The sequence below is a fragment of the Gossypium raimondii genome, chromosome 11, assembly GCF_025698545.1.
Source record: "Gossypium raimondii isolate GPD5lz chromosome 11, ASM2569854v1, whole genome shotgun sequence".
Lineage (NCBI taxonomy): Eukaryota > Viridiplantae > Streptophyta > Magnoliopsida > Malvales > Malvaceae > Gossypium > Gossypium raimondii.
Genome location: NC_068575.1, coordinates 12,372,513 through 12,387,762, shown reverse-complemented (window position 1 = coordinate 12,387,762; position 15,250 = coordinate 12,372,513). Strand labels below are relative to the sequence as shown.

Genomic DNA, 15,250 nt, shown 5'->3' with positions numbered 1-15,250 from the left:
TTAAATCTATTTTTTATTAGATGATGTTTCATTATCTGGTTGTAGGCTTGCAGCATGTTTCATTATTTTCTTTTAGTTCTCTTTTCCTTATTCACACTTTTTATCTTTTCATTTTCATTAACAAATACAAATTAAAATAAAAATAATGTCATGATTAAAATAATTTTAGATTTATAATGAATTATAATTAATTGTATCACTTTTATGAAAAAAATAATATCCTTTTTATATGAATATATCATAATTTGAATTAAATGTTTTAATGAAATATTTTATGAATTATTATTGAACTTGTTCATAATTTATAATTTAATAGTAATGCTTATTGCTTTTCATTCTTTTTCATTTTTTCTTCTTTAATCTACAAGGAAAAACAAATAATATTATTTCTTCACATTTCTTCTTTTCGTTTTCTTTATTTTTTTTTTCAATTTTTCCTCGTTAGAATACAAACAAACAAATAAAATTGTATCTTCCTATTTTCTCTTCTTTTTTTTTTTTTGCAATTTGTTTTTCTTTAGAATACAAGCAAAAATAAAATAAAATTTATTGGCTCATAAAAATACTTAAAATATTTTTCTTATATTTTTTATAATTTTTCTTTTATCTATTTATAAATAAATATGAAAAACAAGGAATAGTTCATATCAATAAGTATTTTAGTTGCACTAATTTAATTGAAGCAAATAAAATAAATAAAGTAAAATATAATGTGTAGTATTAATTAAGTAATGTAAATAAAATTTTTGTACTTCATAAATAATGTATTTTTTACATAATTATTTTACTCAAAAGAAAAATAGGTGTTGGGGGGAGAATACTTTAATTATGGTCAAATTTTATTATTTTTGTCCATTTATAAAAGGGAACCTAATAGATGTGGCCATCCACGCCACCAACTGAAATCTATTGGAAGTCCAACAAAAATAGAAATCTAATAGAAAAGTTAATGAAATGGTTGTTGGAAGAACCAAATTAGAATGATAATGACAATTTGAGGACTCAATTTTGAAGTTTAAATTTTAAATCGTAATTCAGGGACCCCCGGTGCAAATGCAATTAACCCCAATAAGACAGAAAAATTGGAGGAGAATGACAACAGGTTTCACATATACTTTCGGTTTCAGATTTTACAGATCAAACTCAAGGACTAGGACACAACCTTTAACCATAACACTATACATTTAAGGATCAATGCCAAACAACACATTTTTATAGAACTTCCCCCATTTCAACCTACTCTCTATCCACGTTAAAAGAATTTGTATATAGCCACACGGATGCATACTACCTCTGCACTCTGCATTCTGCATTTGATTCATCAATTTGTGGTTTCTCGCTATGCCGGGAGCATGGGCACATCCTTTGTTCTCGACCGGTTCCCCATGCCGACTTTAAACAGTGGAAGGTCTATGAATGCCATGCCAGTATGAATGTACACAAAGCAAGATAAGGTATCAACTTCTTTCATCTCCTACCCAATTATCCTTTTCCTTGGGTCCAGTCGGACCTTCCTCACCGTAAAGCTCTGTTGGAAACAGGTCAAAGATGTTCTCCACCGAAAACCGAACAAACAATGGGAGGAGGCTAATTATCTTATCCAGTTCAGACCTTGAATCATATACTATGGTTGGACCCCATTCTCTCATGTACTGCAACCAACACGGTTCTGTAACTACTCCTCCAAGATACTCAGCTGCAACAATCTGATACCTAGTGCTTGAATCTACAAAATAATTGCTTCGAGCAGTATCGTTTCTAATTCCAATTCCGAGTTTATCTGACCCCTGAAGGTAAATCCCGGGATGTGGAAAACTAGCATGCCCGTGTTTGGATGAGTAAACGATCGGCTTATTACCTTCAATAAATTCCAAGTTGAAAGCATCAACCCACTCACCACCACTATGCTGTGAGAAGTATACTTGCCATAGTTCACCCGTGAAGTTGCTTATCTGAAGAGTGAAGTGTTCCCAGTCACCTACATGTTGCCCGATTTTGTTCATTTGTATATTCATTAACCCGATCTTAAGGTTAGCCGGTCCGTTGAAGGGACAAAATATCCACATGACAATATCAGTAAATGTTCCACCCAATGCTGGTTTTACATGAACATAGAGCTCTGCACTTTCCAAGTTCCCATTTCTAACATTTTTTCTTGCATTATCGTCTCTTGGTAAATCTATCCAAAATGCACCATCATTTGTCCCTCCACTCGGCAAGTTAGAGCCCAAATAATCAATAGGTTCACCATTAACCTTGCCATCTTTGTACAAAAGTGCCCCGTTTTTGAAAAACCATTGCACAGATGACGGCATACAATCTTCCTTGGGATGAAAGAAAACCGTTGCACCATAGTGCTTGATGACAGCGTGAATTTGGTCCAAATTTGGCATTGCGTGTAATGAAGGGTCAAGATTCTTCAAGCATGCAATCTCCAGCTCTTGATTTTCAGAAATAAAGTAGGTGCAACAGAAGAAAGTCCCAACCGAAACGCCTTTGCAGAACATTCCCCTTTTGCAAGGTCTAGTGGTCCAAACCTGAAATGTGTTTGCATCAGTAGCAAGTATGGTGTCCATAATTTCACAAGTCTCGGTAAGATCTTCCCTGACACATCTAACTTCTTCCACATCAGGCTCATCCTGGGTGTCGGTAACCAAAATCCCCATCGCTTTGTATCCCAAAGGCGGGTTCGGCAGCCAGAAGAAACCACAACCACTACCACAATCTGTACTCCAAATCAATGAGTAGTTAACAGGCTTTCTCAGTGCAGGAAAATCTGTATCGGAGTCATAGTCACAATAAACTTCTGTACTCGAAGCTACCCTCTCCCGAGCCGCAAGAACATACCCTCTCAACGGCTGGTCATTTGGTTGACAATAATAACCGAGACAGAAGAATCCATCCGGAATCCCCACAGGCTTATAAAACGTGACACCTTCCGCTTTACCTCGCAGCAAACTGCAGCTCCATACCCTCTCAAACTCAGTAATTTTAACCACTTCTAATTCCCCTAGGTTAATTTTTCCAGTACCAAATCCTTGACCTGAGAAAAATATGGAAGTACATCATTATCAAAGTGAATAATAAAGCTCAACTACCATATAATGATTGAATAATAAAGTAGGCAAGCTTATCAGTTGTTCAAACAAGAAATTTTGCAGGGAATGTTAGTTAGCTTGTTTCTTGGTTATCAAGTCATCAAGAAAACAACCATCATATTGCTACCCTCTTTGAAGTAAAGGGTAAGGGGATAGATACCCCACACCTCCAAAAGCAATCTAGAATGTTTGTAAAAAATAGAAATATTGACTAACTTGTTCAAGTTGCTTAAGCTATTGAAATTCTTCTTGAAACAAGAAATAACCATTTTTTTACAAAAGGAAAAAAGAAATAAAATAATGCAACTAAAGGTATTGGAAATGAAAATATACATTAAAAAAACAGACAAACAATATCCTTATGACTTTTTCTTTCTGACTGTGGTGTGGAGTCCCAAAGAAAAGGATGACTTTATTAAAGAAAATGTTGGTAAACATCTAACATCATTGGTAAAACAATATTTATAGAAAGAAAAACATGCTATTTTATTTTTTTAAGAATTGGTAATTAAATAAAATATTTTATTTATGAATATTAATTAAAATTTAATATTTGGGATCCTAATTGAACGAAAACAGTGGTGTATATATAATGTAGAAGTTAATTTGATGTCAAAAGAGTATGGAGAGAAATTCTTTCAAAAGGGGGGGAAGAAAAATAAGAAAACATGGTTACATTGATAAAGGCAACAAAGAGTAAAGAAAGTTTTAGATTTTTGGAGGCAAGCAAGTTTCTCCAGAGTTCCAATGCGTCAAAGAGCCATTAATTTACAAAATCCAAAGCAAATATTGGGGTCACCACCACATCCATAAATGCTTTTTAATTTTTATGTAAGGTAAGAGAAAGGAAGCAAAAGCCTCTAGAGCCATACAAGCATATTCCTTCTGCTACTTAATTTTGTTTATATTCATAAATTTATATTTAATAATAATAACCATATTTTTTTGGATTAACTATTTTTTAAAATAATGTTTATATTATTATCCAAATAATTAGCTAAAAATCTTCATAATCATCATACGACATAGTAAATTTTATTCAATAATTAAAAGAAATCAATTGTTGCAGAAGAAAATAGTGGGAAAAAGGAGAGAGAAAAAAACCCTCCATATCTCAAGTAATCATGATTATATTTAGGAAGGGAAAATAAACACATAATTTGAATCAGAAATTCCTGAAAATTAAGAAGAAATCAAAGGGAATAATGGGTTGTGAATAGAAAAAGAGAAAGGCATACCTAAAGGCCATTCTGGAATTGGAGAAGGCAAGAAAAAAGGCTGAGGCTGAGGCAAAGGGTATTGATGATCAGTATGTTTGCGCCAACAAAAACATTCACACCCAAACATCTTACCTCCCAATAACTCAAACATAAATCCCACCCACAAAATTATCTTCAACTGTATCACCCCCAAACCCTCTTTCCACTTCAATTCCTTTTCATACTTCAATACAAAGAAACTCCAGGAGAAAGAGAAGATGGAGGAAAAGGAGAGAGAGAGCTCTCCTTCTCTCTGTGAAAAGAACAAACAAAGATGACTAAACAGAAAGTCTCTAACTTTTTGGTTTTATAAAAGAGGAGAAAGTCTGGGTTTTGAGGGAAAGTTTTGATGGGTCGTGATGACGGGAATTATGTTAAAACTTGTACTCTAATACAACACAAATACATACATATATATATATATATTATAATAGCTTTCATATGTATGTATGTATGTATGGTGTTTTTAATTGTTTGGTTTGGGTTTGGAGTTTACTTTGCTTCAAATATTCATTATAGGAGGAACTACCATTATTTTCTTTTAATATTTCACACCAAATATTCCTACTCTCTCTTTAAAGAAATTGTACTTCACTCTCTCCTCTTCTTATTTTCTTTCGACAAATCTCAAGTTTGATAAAAAAAAATTTAGGTTACATTAGGTTTCAAATCCCTGTATTGTTCTGTATTCTTCGTACATTTAAATTTTAATTTTATTTTTATTTTTGAATTTCAAAATTCAAATCTAATTCATTTTCTTTTCAAATGCTTTTATTATTTTAATAGATTTCATTATCAATGATATTTTTTTATTTTTTTATCATTGCAATAGTGATATTTAATTTAAATAAAACTAGTTTAATGTATTTATTTCAAATATAATTGAATTAATATAAGTTCAAAATATTTAAAATTTGCTTGAATTAAATATAATTTAATTTACCGATGGAGTATTAACTCGATTGGTATGAGCATTACTATCAATGCAAGAGGACGTAGGTTCGAGTGTGTTGAAGCAGATTATCCTCCCATTTATGTATTGGAGAGAGGCTATGAGTAGTTTTAGGCACTATGTCAAAAAGAACAAGATCAAATGAGATTATATAAATATACATAATTTAATATTATAGAAATTTAAGATAATTTTAAAACCATTTAAATTTTCATTATTTAGTAATTAAAATTTTAAAAAGAGTATAATTAATTTTATTTCAAAAAAATAAGGAGATAAATGTATTTTTCCAAGAAACGTGAACTTTAGGCTGCTTTTAATATGTCTTCCATCATGTGGCCCACATTTTGGCTCTTCCTTTTGTTTTCGTCTTTTTCAATCTTTTATTTGAGGATTTATTTTCACTCACATTTCCAACTTTAATAATTAATTTATCCATAATTCTTCTTTCTAAACATGATTCAAGTAATAAGTCTACCAACTTTATTTTACTAATGTGAATTTTATTTTAGTTTATTTACATAAACATTTAATTAATTTAATATTTTAATTTCATTTTAGCATTTATAAACTCTATTTTATCTCTTATGCTAACATTAGGGCGAGTTTCGTTCGAATCAAGTGAAAAAATTTCGAACTAATCAAATTGACAAGTCCTATTTTATCATCCTAACTCGATTTGAATTTTTTTTCGAATCAAGTCGAGTAAAATAAAATTCAAGTATAATCAAATCGGTGAAACTGTTCGAGTTAAATTAAAAATTAAACATGTCAAATTAAATTCTTGTTATAGTATAGCACATGAATTTGAAAATTTTTTCAAAGTAAAATAATAATAATAAATAATAAGATACTTTAGTGTGATAAACTTGAATCATTAATTAACTTATTTAGGTCCCAAAATTATTATTGTAGAAAATTTTAAATTTTTTATTTTTTATTTTTTTTTTGTAATTTTTGTTGAGAGAGAGATCAATTTGCTCATTTTCAAAATTGACAGAGACTAAAGTGGTATTGTAACGCCCTCAACTCGAACCGGTTCGCCGGGTCTGGGTCTCGACAGTTACTACATAGAATACTTAACTGAATTATCGAAACAGTTGACAAATACTCCTTACTGAAAATATTTTTCTTATTATTTTAATTGAAATACTAAATATCTAAGAACAAAGGAAAGTATTTAAAATAAAATAAAATATTACAGCAGGCTTGTTACAACTCATTACAGGATAAAAGTTCGTTAAAGACAGACTCTTAAGGGTAACCCTAAATTACACCATTATCCCTCTGCAGGCATAATAACTCATTTCGCCGCTAACTTGGTGTGTTCCTAGCCTAACCCTCCTAGCGCATTCAAACAACTGTCACACTTGAAAACAAGAGCAAATCTTATAAGTTCAATAGAACTTGGTGAGGTTTATCACAAAAATACTCTGGCGAATAGTTAATCAAATTGGAAGAACATCAATGTGCCAGCTACTTTTTTGAACCACTTACTTCCATTTCGGGCGGATACTATCATAGTTTTGGCTTACACTTACACGCCGACTATCATACTTTTAACATATCAATTCTTTCTTAGCTGTCTATCTGAAAATCCTTCTAAACATTTCATAAATCATAAGTACTTCTCAAGAGAATATACATTTATAGCCCCATTTCATATAGACCATCTCTTAACACACACACTTACTCCAGAACAGTTGTTCACATATATTAATCACTAGCGGATACATACACATTTGGCGAATACTTATGCAGATTTGAATATCATCAAACTCATAATGATAATATACTACATAGATCATTCAGATGAATTCCACAACCACTTTATCATAACATCCCAAATACTCATGATAAAAATAACCCAGATCCTATTCGATTTTGGAAGAAGACATAATACAACTTAGATATGGCAAATTCCAAACAACTTAAATTTATCGATTACATAACTCAGACAAACTCACATTAACAATTTCTTATGTCTATCATAACTACGAATACACCTAATTTCAACACTAATAGAATATCATGGTGGATACCCTTTTTTAACACATAGATACATACTTTTTTTCAAAACTTCCTTTATCTAATTCAACCAAATTAACCTTAGAGGTTTCATAACCTTATCATAGCAGTATCTATCACAAAACAATTAGAATTTATCTAGAACTTACCATAAAGGCGGATAACTACGTCTTACCATATAGACTTAGCTGAGCACACCACAAAGGCCAACCAGAATACACCATAAGGCTTCATACAGAATCGCGTGCTCACTGTCCCAGTGAACTATTACAGAAGGTGTCATGGGTTTCTTCCTCATGAATTTATACATAATTTCATGTATCGTGATCTACCATTTATATTCATACATTATCGAACCATGAACATACATACAAACATATCTTACCATGGGTCTTAGCAAGATGGACTTACACACACATTCATGTATCTAACCTGCCATTCCTAACTTCATCTTACTGGAGGCTACACCGTGTGTAGTTCCAAAACATATTAAGATGTCATGGGTCTCAACCTTATGGTCTTACTCTTGTTTTCATATTGTGATCTACCTGTCTGGTTAGCAATATAACTGCCCTACCAAAGGCATCACAGAGGAACATTTTCTTAATAATCACTTACCCAGATGATCACATTTTTCTGATTCATACAACTCGTTTATCAGACCTTACCTACATGTTTACCAAAAATTATTCTTTTAACAGAACCTTATACATATCATCATGGTACATTTCTCATCTTTACTATACTTACACTCTTACCAATTACTGTAGACATCATCATCCCATATATCTATACTTCTTATTTGAACAGTTCATATGAAAAACTCAGGATAGAAACTCACTTGACACTCACCTACTATAGTTCAAAGCTCCAGGCTCAACCTTCCTTCTCGAACGAACAACAACAACTGCTTACAAAACATAAGATCACCATTAAAACTCATTTACATACAACTTATTATCATCTTAATCACTAATAACCCCAATGCAAAATCTTATACTTATAACTTACTGTTCAAATACCACATACAGACTTACTCATTCAGAACTCGACATGCAGAGCTGTAATACTTACCCGAAGATGGAATAACCACTCATTAACTAAGAATAATAGCTTCCAACTTAACGAAGAAGAGATACCATTAGACTTAAGAAAAAGAATTAGAGAGTACTTTTGAAGGAAGAAGATGAACCTTTCTCAGAACCCCTTTCATAGGTATAAATATGACCCATCCTATTTAGTGGAACTTAACAAGTGTCACACATTTCATAATTTTCCTTCTTAATGGTCTACAGTTTTCCGAGTGAACCTTGTAGTTACAAATATCATACTAATCTATCCAGATGATTCCTAATCAGATTACTTTCCAACCTAATTAGCACAGTACTTCAGACAAACAAGGCGTACTATACCTTTGACCATAACTCATATCATACTTACCCATTTTCGCTCAACACCATCTTGTCCTTTAAATACCAGAATATCTTGAAATAAAATATTTACTTACTTATATGGCGGCTACTATACGCTCACACATATACGCCAAAATAAGCAACTGGGCAGATTATACTTCGCCAGACAAATTAGTTTACTAGAATACGCCTAAATCTTAGACCTGTCAGACTTGGGATGTGACAGGTATTTACATCAACCTGTTATTCGAATTATTCGAGTTGTTTGAATTGTAAAATTCAACTCGATTCGAACTTGAAACTCAAATTACTTATTTGAGTTGACTTAAATAACTCAATTCGATTAACTCAAAATTCGAATTTTTTTTGATTTTTTGAATCGAATTGAGTTTTACTCACCCCTACATTACATATTGGAATTTTGAAAAAACTTGAATATATTTGTATCTAGATCATAATAAAGTTGGATAGGACTCATGGTGAGACGGAAACCCTAAATAATTTAGAAAAACACACATGACATTTACATATGATAAGACTCGAACCTTATCTAGGGACGAAGCTAAAAGGGCAAGCAAGGGCTCTGCCCTCTCCACCACCACCCCCCCCAAAAAAAATTGAAAATTTAGTCCCTTAAGCATTTGTAAAATTTTAAGATCATTTCATAGTAAAATTATATTTCAATCCCTCTCAAAATTTAAAATTCATTATGCTCTCTCTAAAAATAAAAAAATTATAATTTAATCCTTTTAAAGTTATAAAATTTTACATTAATAAAATGTCAAAATTACAATTTTAACTCTCCTAAAATTTTATAATTTAAATTCAACCCTTTCTTAACGTTATCCATTAAGATCCAAAACCTTAACCTTTCCAACATAACATCATCAGCAACAATAACTTTTTATACCTACGAAGTGTCAAACTACTTTATGAACATTTTAAGATGTTGATATTATCTAAAACTTAATGATTTTAAAATATAAATTATAGGATCAATATTTTCATGTAGTGAATCCATAAATCGGAATTATTATTTTTAAATCCCTGTAAGTTTTTAAAATTTTGTGATTTTTAAGTGCAATTCTAAGTATTCAAATAATATTATGATGGGGTTTCAGGTGGAGGTGGCCCGGCCAGACGGTCCGCCCGAAATATGGGAGGGTTCGGGTAAAAATATAAACCCGAAATATGGATTTGGGCAAAAAAACGAGGCCAGTTTAGAAAACGGGCTAGGCCTTAGGCACCACTTTTTTGGCCCGGGCCCGGCCCGGTCCGGCCTAAATATATAATAAAATTTTTTTATTTTTTTAATTTTAAAATATTTTTAAAATAAATTTTTGGTGTTTATTAAAAAAATGGGCCGGGCTCGGGCTTAAAAATTTTTTCCTGGACCGGTCCTGGATAAAATTTTAGACCCATATTTCAGGCCGGGCCGAGCCCGTGCCAAAATTTTTTTGGGCCCAATCCGGCCCGACCCATGAGCACCTCTAGTTTCAGGTATTAGAAGCACATCTAAAGGCGATGAAATTTTGAGGGACTTGTATAATTTATAGTGGCTAAATATAATGGGAGCCAAAAGGGTTTTGCCTCAAAATTTTGGAAAATTTTCGTTAATTTTTTGAAAATTTTAAATAGACCCTCAAATTATTTTAAAAGTTCTTATTAAATCCTTCAAAAGTTTTGGAAATTTTATTTACTTTTCAAAACATTTAAAAGTTTTCATTAATCCTTTTAAAATTTTAATCAAAGCTTCAAATTTTTAAAAGAAAATTTTCATTAATATTTCCAACTTTTTTTTTTAAGATTTTAAGTAAACATCTCAAAATTTATTAAAAAATTAAATTAAATAGGGTCCTCCAAAATCTGATGTTCTGGCGCTGCCGATTTATATACACACGACAAGACTCACGCCCCCCCCCCACCGGCCATGTTGGATAGTGAGGTGATCTCATAATAAATGCTCTGCATTCGGCTGTGTTTCTATTTTTATTTTTTTTAATTTACAAATAAATTTAAAATTTTATCAATTCTCTTAGTTATATAAATATATTCAGCATTATAATAGATTTAGAGAATAAATTATTTGAAAGAGTAACTATAAACTTCGAATGTATTGTAAAGCAAATATAAATAATATAAAAGAATCAATTATAAAAGTTACTAAATTAAGAATTTATACTAAGTAAATCTTAACTCGGTTAGTATTTGTATTATTACTATTTTGAGAAGATAAATGTTTGAACACATTAGAACACGTCTAACTTTTTATTTAAGAGTTAGGAAGGAAATTATAAATACTTTTAGAAGAAATTATTTTATGTACGCTTCTCACCATATCATTTATGGTCCCTTTCTAATTATTTAATGATATTTCGATAATTTTTTTATGTTATTTATATAAAAATTTTGATTTTTTATCTAGAATCCTAAACCTCGAATCTCAAACTCTAAATCTTAAATCTAAAATTCATAATCCTAAACATTAAACCCCAAATCTTGATTCAGGATTCGAGATTCAAGATTCGGGTACGAAGTTTAGGATTAGGGTTCAAATTAAAAAAAACCAAAAATTATATATTAATTACATAAAAAAATTGATAAAATGTTATTAAATAATTAAAAAAGAACCATAAATAATATAATGGGAAGAATCTGTAAAATAATTTATGATATTTTTAGGCATTGTAATTAAATTATAATAATCAAAACAAACAAAACATGAAACACGTGGAGTTTTGGAATTGAACCAGCAACTTTTGGTAAACAATGTAAAAACGTGTTCGTTTATACTTACTTCTTCGACAGGGGTAGTTAGGGCTACGCGTCCTAAAAAAAAAAAAGTTTTTTAAAATTTTAAATTAATAAAAATAAAATTATATTTTAATCTCTTAAAATTAATAATAATTTAATTTAATCATTAAAATTATAAAAATATAGACTATTAAAATGATAAAATTATATTTTACTATCATAAAATTACAATTTAATTTTAACCCTAATAAATTTTTCTAACTTATAATTTATTATTTTAAAAATTAAAAGTATAAAATATTGTAAACTGTTATTTTAAGTTTATTAAAAAACGCATTTAGAATTAAGTTTGACATATTTATGTTTAAATTCGTTTGAATTTAAAAATGGTTTATAGGTAACGAAACTTTTTAATAATTTTATATTTTTATAATTTCAAAGAAAAAAATTCTAATTTTAATGGGATGAGCTTGAGATGCATTTACCCAGTTTCATTATCAACATGCAAACTTTTCCCAAAAATTGTGCATTTTAATAATATTTTATATTTTTATAATAAATAATGTAAAAGAATCTCATACTTCTATTTTTTTTTATAAATTTATATGATTTATTTGTTATAATTTTGTATGAATTCTAATATTTACTTATTTAAATTATTTATAAGTTTTGTAAATTTCTAAGATTTTCTTAAAATCTAATTAATGATTTTGTCATCCGAGTTTTTACTATTTGACCGAATTCAAATTCAAGAACTAATATAAAAAAAATTCAGTTACTTATTTGAAAAAATAAAAAATTAAGCCTCTGTTTGTTTCAACGTAAAAGCTTTTACGAAAAATATTTTCAATTTTTCCGATGTTTCATGTAAAATAGGATAATCAACATAAAAGATTTTCCGGTTAACGTAAAATTACCCCCTTATTCTCCTAAAATGTCTTATCAATTTTTTCCCGTAAGACATTTTCCAAATTGATAAGACTCTGTCCACTGTAGCACCCTCATACCCAACCCGCATCGGGTCAAAGCACCGGAACGTTACATTCTCTACCACATTCTTCACTTATCAAATATTTTCTTATAAACTTTCATAACTTTTTAATTTAGTTCCTTTTTGTCATAAGAGTTCAATATTCAGTAATTAATCATATTAAATCAATTTTCTTTCTTGTAATACATACCTTGTTTCACATATCAAATTTATATGTATTTCACTTCTATATTTCATTCACATATTTTCTCAAGTTTAACAATTTAGTCCTTGTCATCATAAAAATTCTATATTTTTCCACAAGTCACTTTTATAATACTTTATGTGTTTTCATAATCTCATAACACATTCATTAAACTTATATCATAATTTTCTTATTCACATGTTAAACTGTTTCACACTAAAACTTTTGTACAATTTTCAATTTAATCCCTATTACCATGTAATTTATTTTCACCGTCTAAGCACTTCAATGAAATAATTGATTATAATATTTTATTTCACATAACAAATTTTCATGCATATCACTTCTCTTATTTCAATTATAAATTTCACAAAGTTTACAATTTGATCCTTAATATGATGAAAATTCATTATTTACTATAATTTCACCTTAACATCACTTTGTAATCAATTCACTACTTCATTTAAACTCTTTATCATAAATCTCAAATATTTTACACAAAAAATAACTTTTATGAAGTCAAACACCAAAAAATATTTTACACAAATTTATCTAAACACCAAAAAATATTAATTTAAAAAAAAACAAATCATTTTCCAAAACAGCTAAAAAGCTTCATTGCAAAACAAAAACTTGAAAAATGCAAAATAGCAGCATTTAATTAAATGTACAAATCACGCGCCTCAAGACACGTGAGGTTTTGTTTATTTTTTCCAAGCATTTAAAGTGCCGTTAGCTAAAAGCCTAAAACTCTCTCTAAACAAGTAGAATAAACGGTGTGTTTTCAACTAGCTACACTTCGGAGCAGTAGCACTAGATTTTTTAGAAAATTCACCCAATTATTAACATATCTAAATTCTTTTATTTTAGTCTTTAATATTATCAAAATTTAATATTTTGATTACTTTTCTGTTAAATTATTAAACATTTTTATTGGTATAATAACAAATTTTGTCCTCCAATTTCTATAAATTTTATCATAAATATAAAAAGTTCAACAATTTACCCTCAACTTTATATATTCTATCAGGTTAATATTGATTCTTAAAATAAAAATTATTTAAAATTTCATTTTAAATAAAATACATAAAAATTACAAATAACATTTATAAATAAATGAATATATATTATTTTCTAACACAAAATTTATTTATTAAAATACTAATTTTATAAGTAAAGCAATTTAAGGGGAAAAATCATGAATAAGACTTATGCAAATTCAACTTTTTCCCTTTTCAATATTAATGATCACCATGTTCATGTTGGATCAAAAACTACAATCTAAGGTTGAAACGAGTAAGACTCTATGTTTTTAGGTTGTTGCCCAAAATGACTTTGTTGCATTTGAGGACAAGAATGATTGAGGAATATTTTGGCGAATATGAGGTCTTAAAGATTTAGAAGGTGAAAGGTCATGTTGGCAATTCCATAACCAATTTTTAGTTCATTGAAGCGATGATGGAGGATGTGGAAATCGAGGAGTTTGAAGTAAGGGTTATTTGTGTCAGTGGTTGTGGACAAAGATGATGCCCAACGCTTGACAAATTTGATTAGGGCTAAGGAGTAAGGCTAAATGTATAATAAAATTTATTATTTAAAAATAATCTAAAAAAAGTTTAAATCTAGTAAGTACTGTTTATGGGTTTTTTTTAAATATATGTTTTATTTACAAAATTAATATTTGATAAATAAATTTCATATAAAAAAGAGAAAAATGGTATTCATTTATTTTAGATTTACATGTATTATTATAAAATTTTATGTATTTTTATCAAAATCAAACTTTTAAATCATTTTATTTTTAAAATTTTAGAAAAAATTAACTTTGGATTTTAAGAAGTGAAATGAAATTGACAAAATGTATAAAGTTGAGGGCTAAATTTATTATTATGCTAATAAAAAGGTCATTATTAGTGATTTAATGAACGAGTGATCAAAATATTAAATTTTAATTATTAATTAAAATAAAAAATTTAAACTTGGGCGACCAAAAATAAAAGAAGCTAATGATTGAGTGAATAATGTATAGTTTAGCCAATTTTTATTAAAAATAATGCTTTTTACAATAAAATATTACTTTTTTGTTAACTACAAAATCAGACCAATTTGTTTTTGTTTCTTTATTTTTTTACTTTCTCTTTTTTCCATACCTCCTTATTTGTAAGATAAATAATTAAATAATTAGAGTAAATTATTTTTTCTTCTATATGTTTATTTGATTGTGAAATATTTACATTGCGTGTTTGTCACTATCTCACTAAAATATTATTATTTTGTATAACCTAAATTAATATTAAAGAAATAAATAATTCATAACTTGAGTTTTAAAATATTATTATTAATCCAAGGTTAGTATGATTAATGAATTATAAAAATTGATGATGATGGAAGGTCTTTACATAGCAAAGCATATCCACCATTTGCTCATTAAACAATATTTAAAAGGCTATAGCCAGCCCAAAAAGATAACAATAAAGTCAAATAAAATACTTAGTTAGAATTTGACCTTATCAATCTCCTATTCAAACCGGCTCTGGTTTAATAATAATAAACTTCACATTTTAGGTTGGGT

General features: G+C 29.0%; 1 protein-coding gene across 1 annotated transcript; it reads right to left on the bottom strand.

Moving 5' to 3' along the window:
• Positions 1–1,082: 1,082 nt before the first annotated feature.
• Positions 1,083–4,740, bottom strand: LOC105804600 (hypothetical protein At1g04090). Its single transcript, XM_012637274.2, has 2 exons — positions 4,337–4,740; positions 1,083–3,043 (listed from the first exon to the last, which is right to left on the bottom strand). Exons 1-2 carry the CDS (start codon positions 4,467–4,469, stop codon positions 1,458–1,460), a joined length of 1,719 nt encoding a protein of 572 aa, XP_012492728.1. The 5' UTR covers positions 4,470–4,740; the 3' UTR covers positions 1,083–1,457.
• Positions 4,741–15,250: the final 10,510 nt, after the last annotated feature.

Bases quoted from the DNA above. Each gene is read 5' to 3' on its own strand.
- LOC105804600 (XM_012637274.2), bottom strand. From the start codon at position 4,469: ATGTTTGAGTTATTGGGAGGTAAGATGTTTGGGTGTGAATGTTTTTGT. The intron at 3,044-4,336 runs GTATGCCTTTCT...TATTTTTCTCAG, and splicing joins AATTCCAGAATGGCCTTTAG to GTCAAGGATTTGGTACTGGA.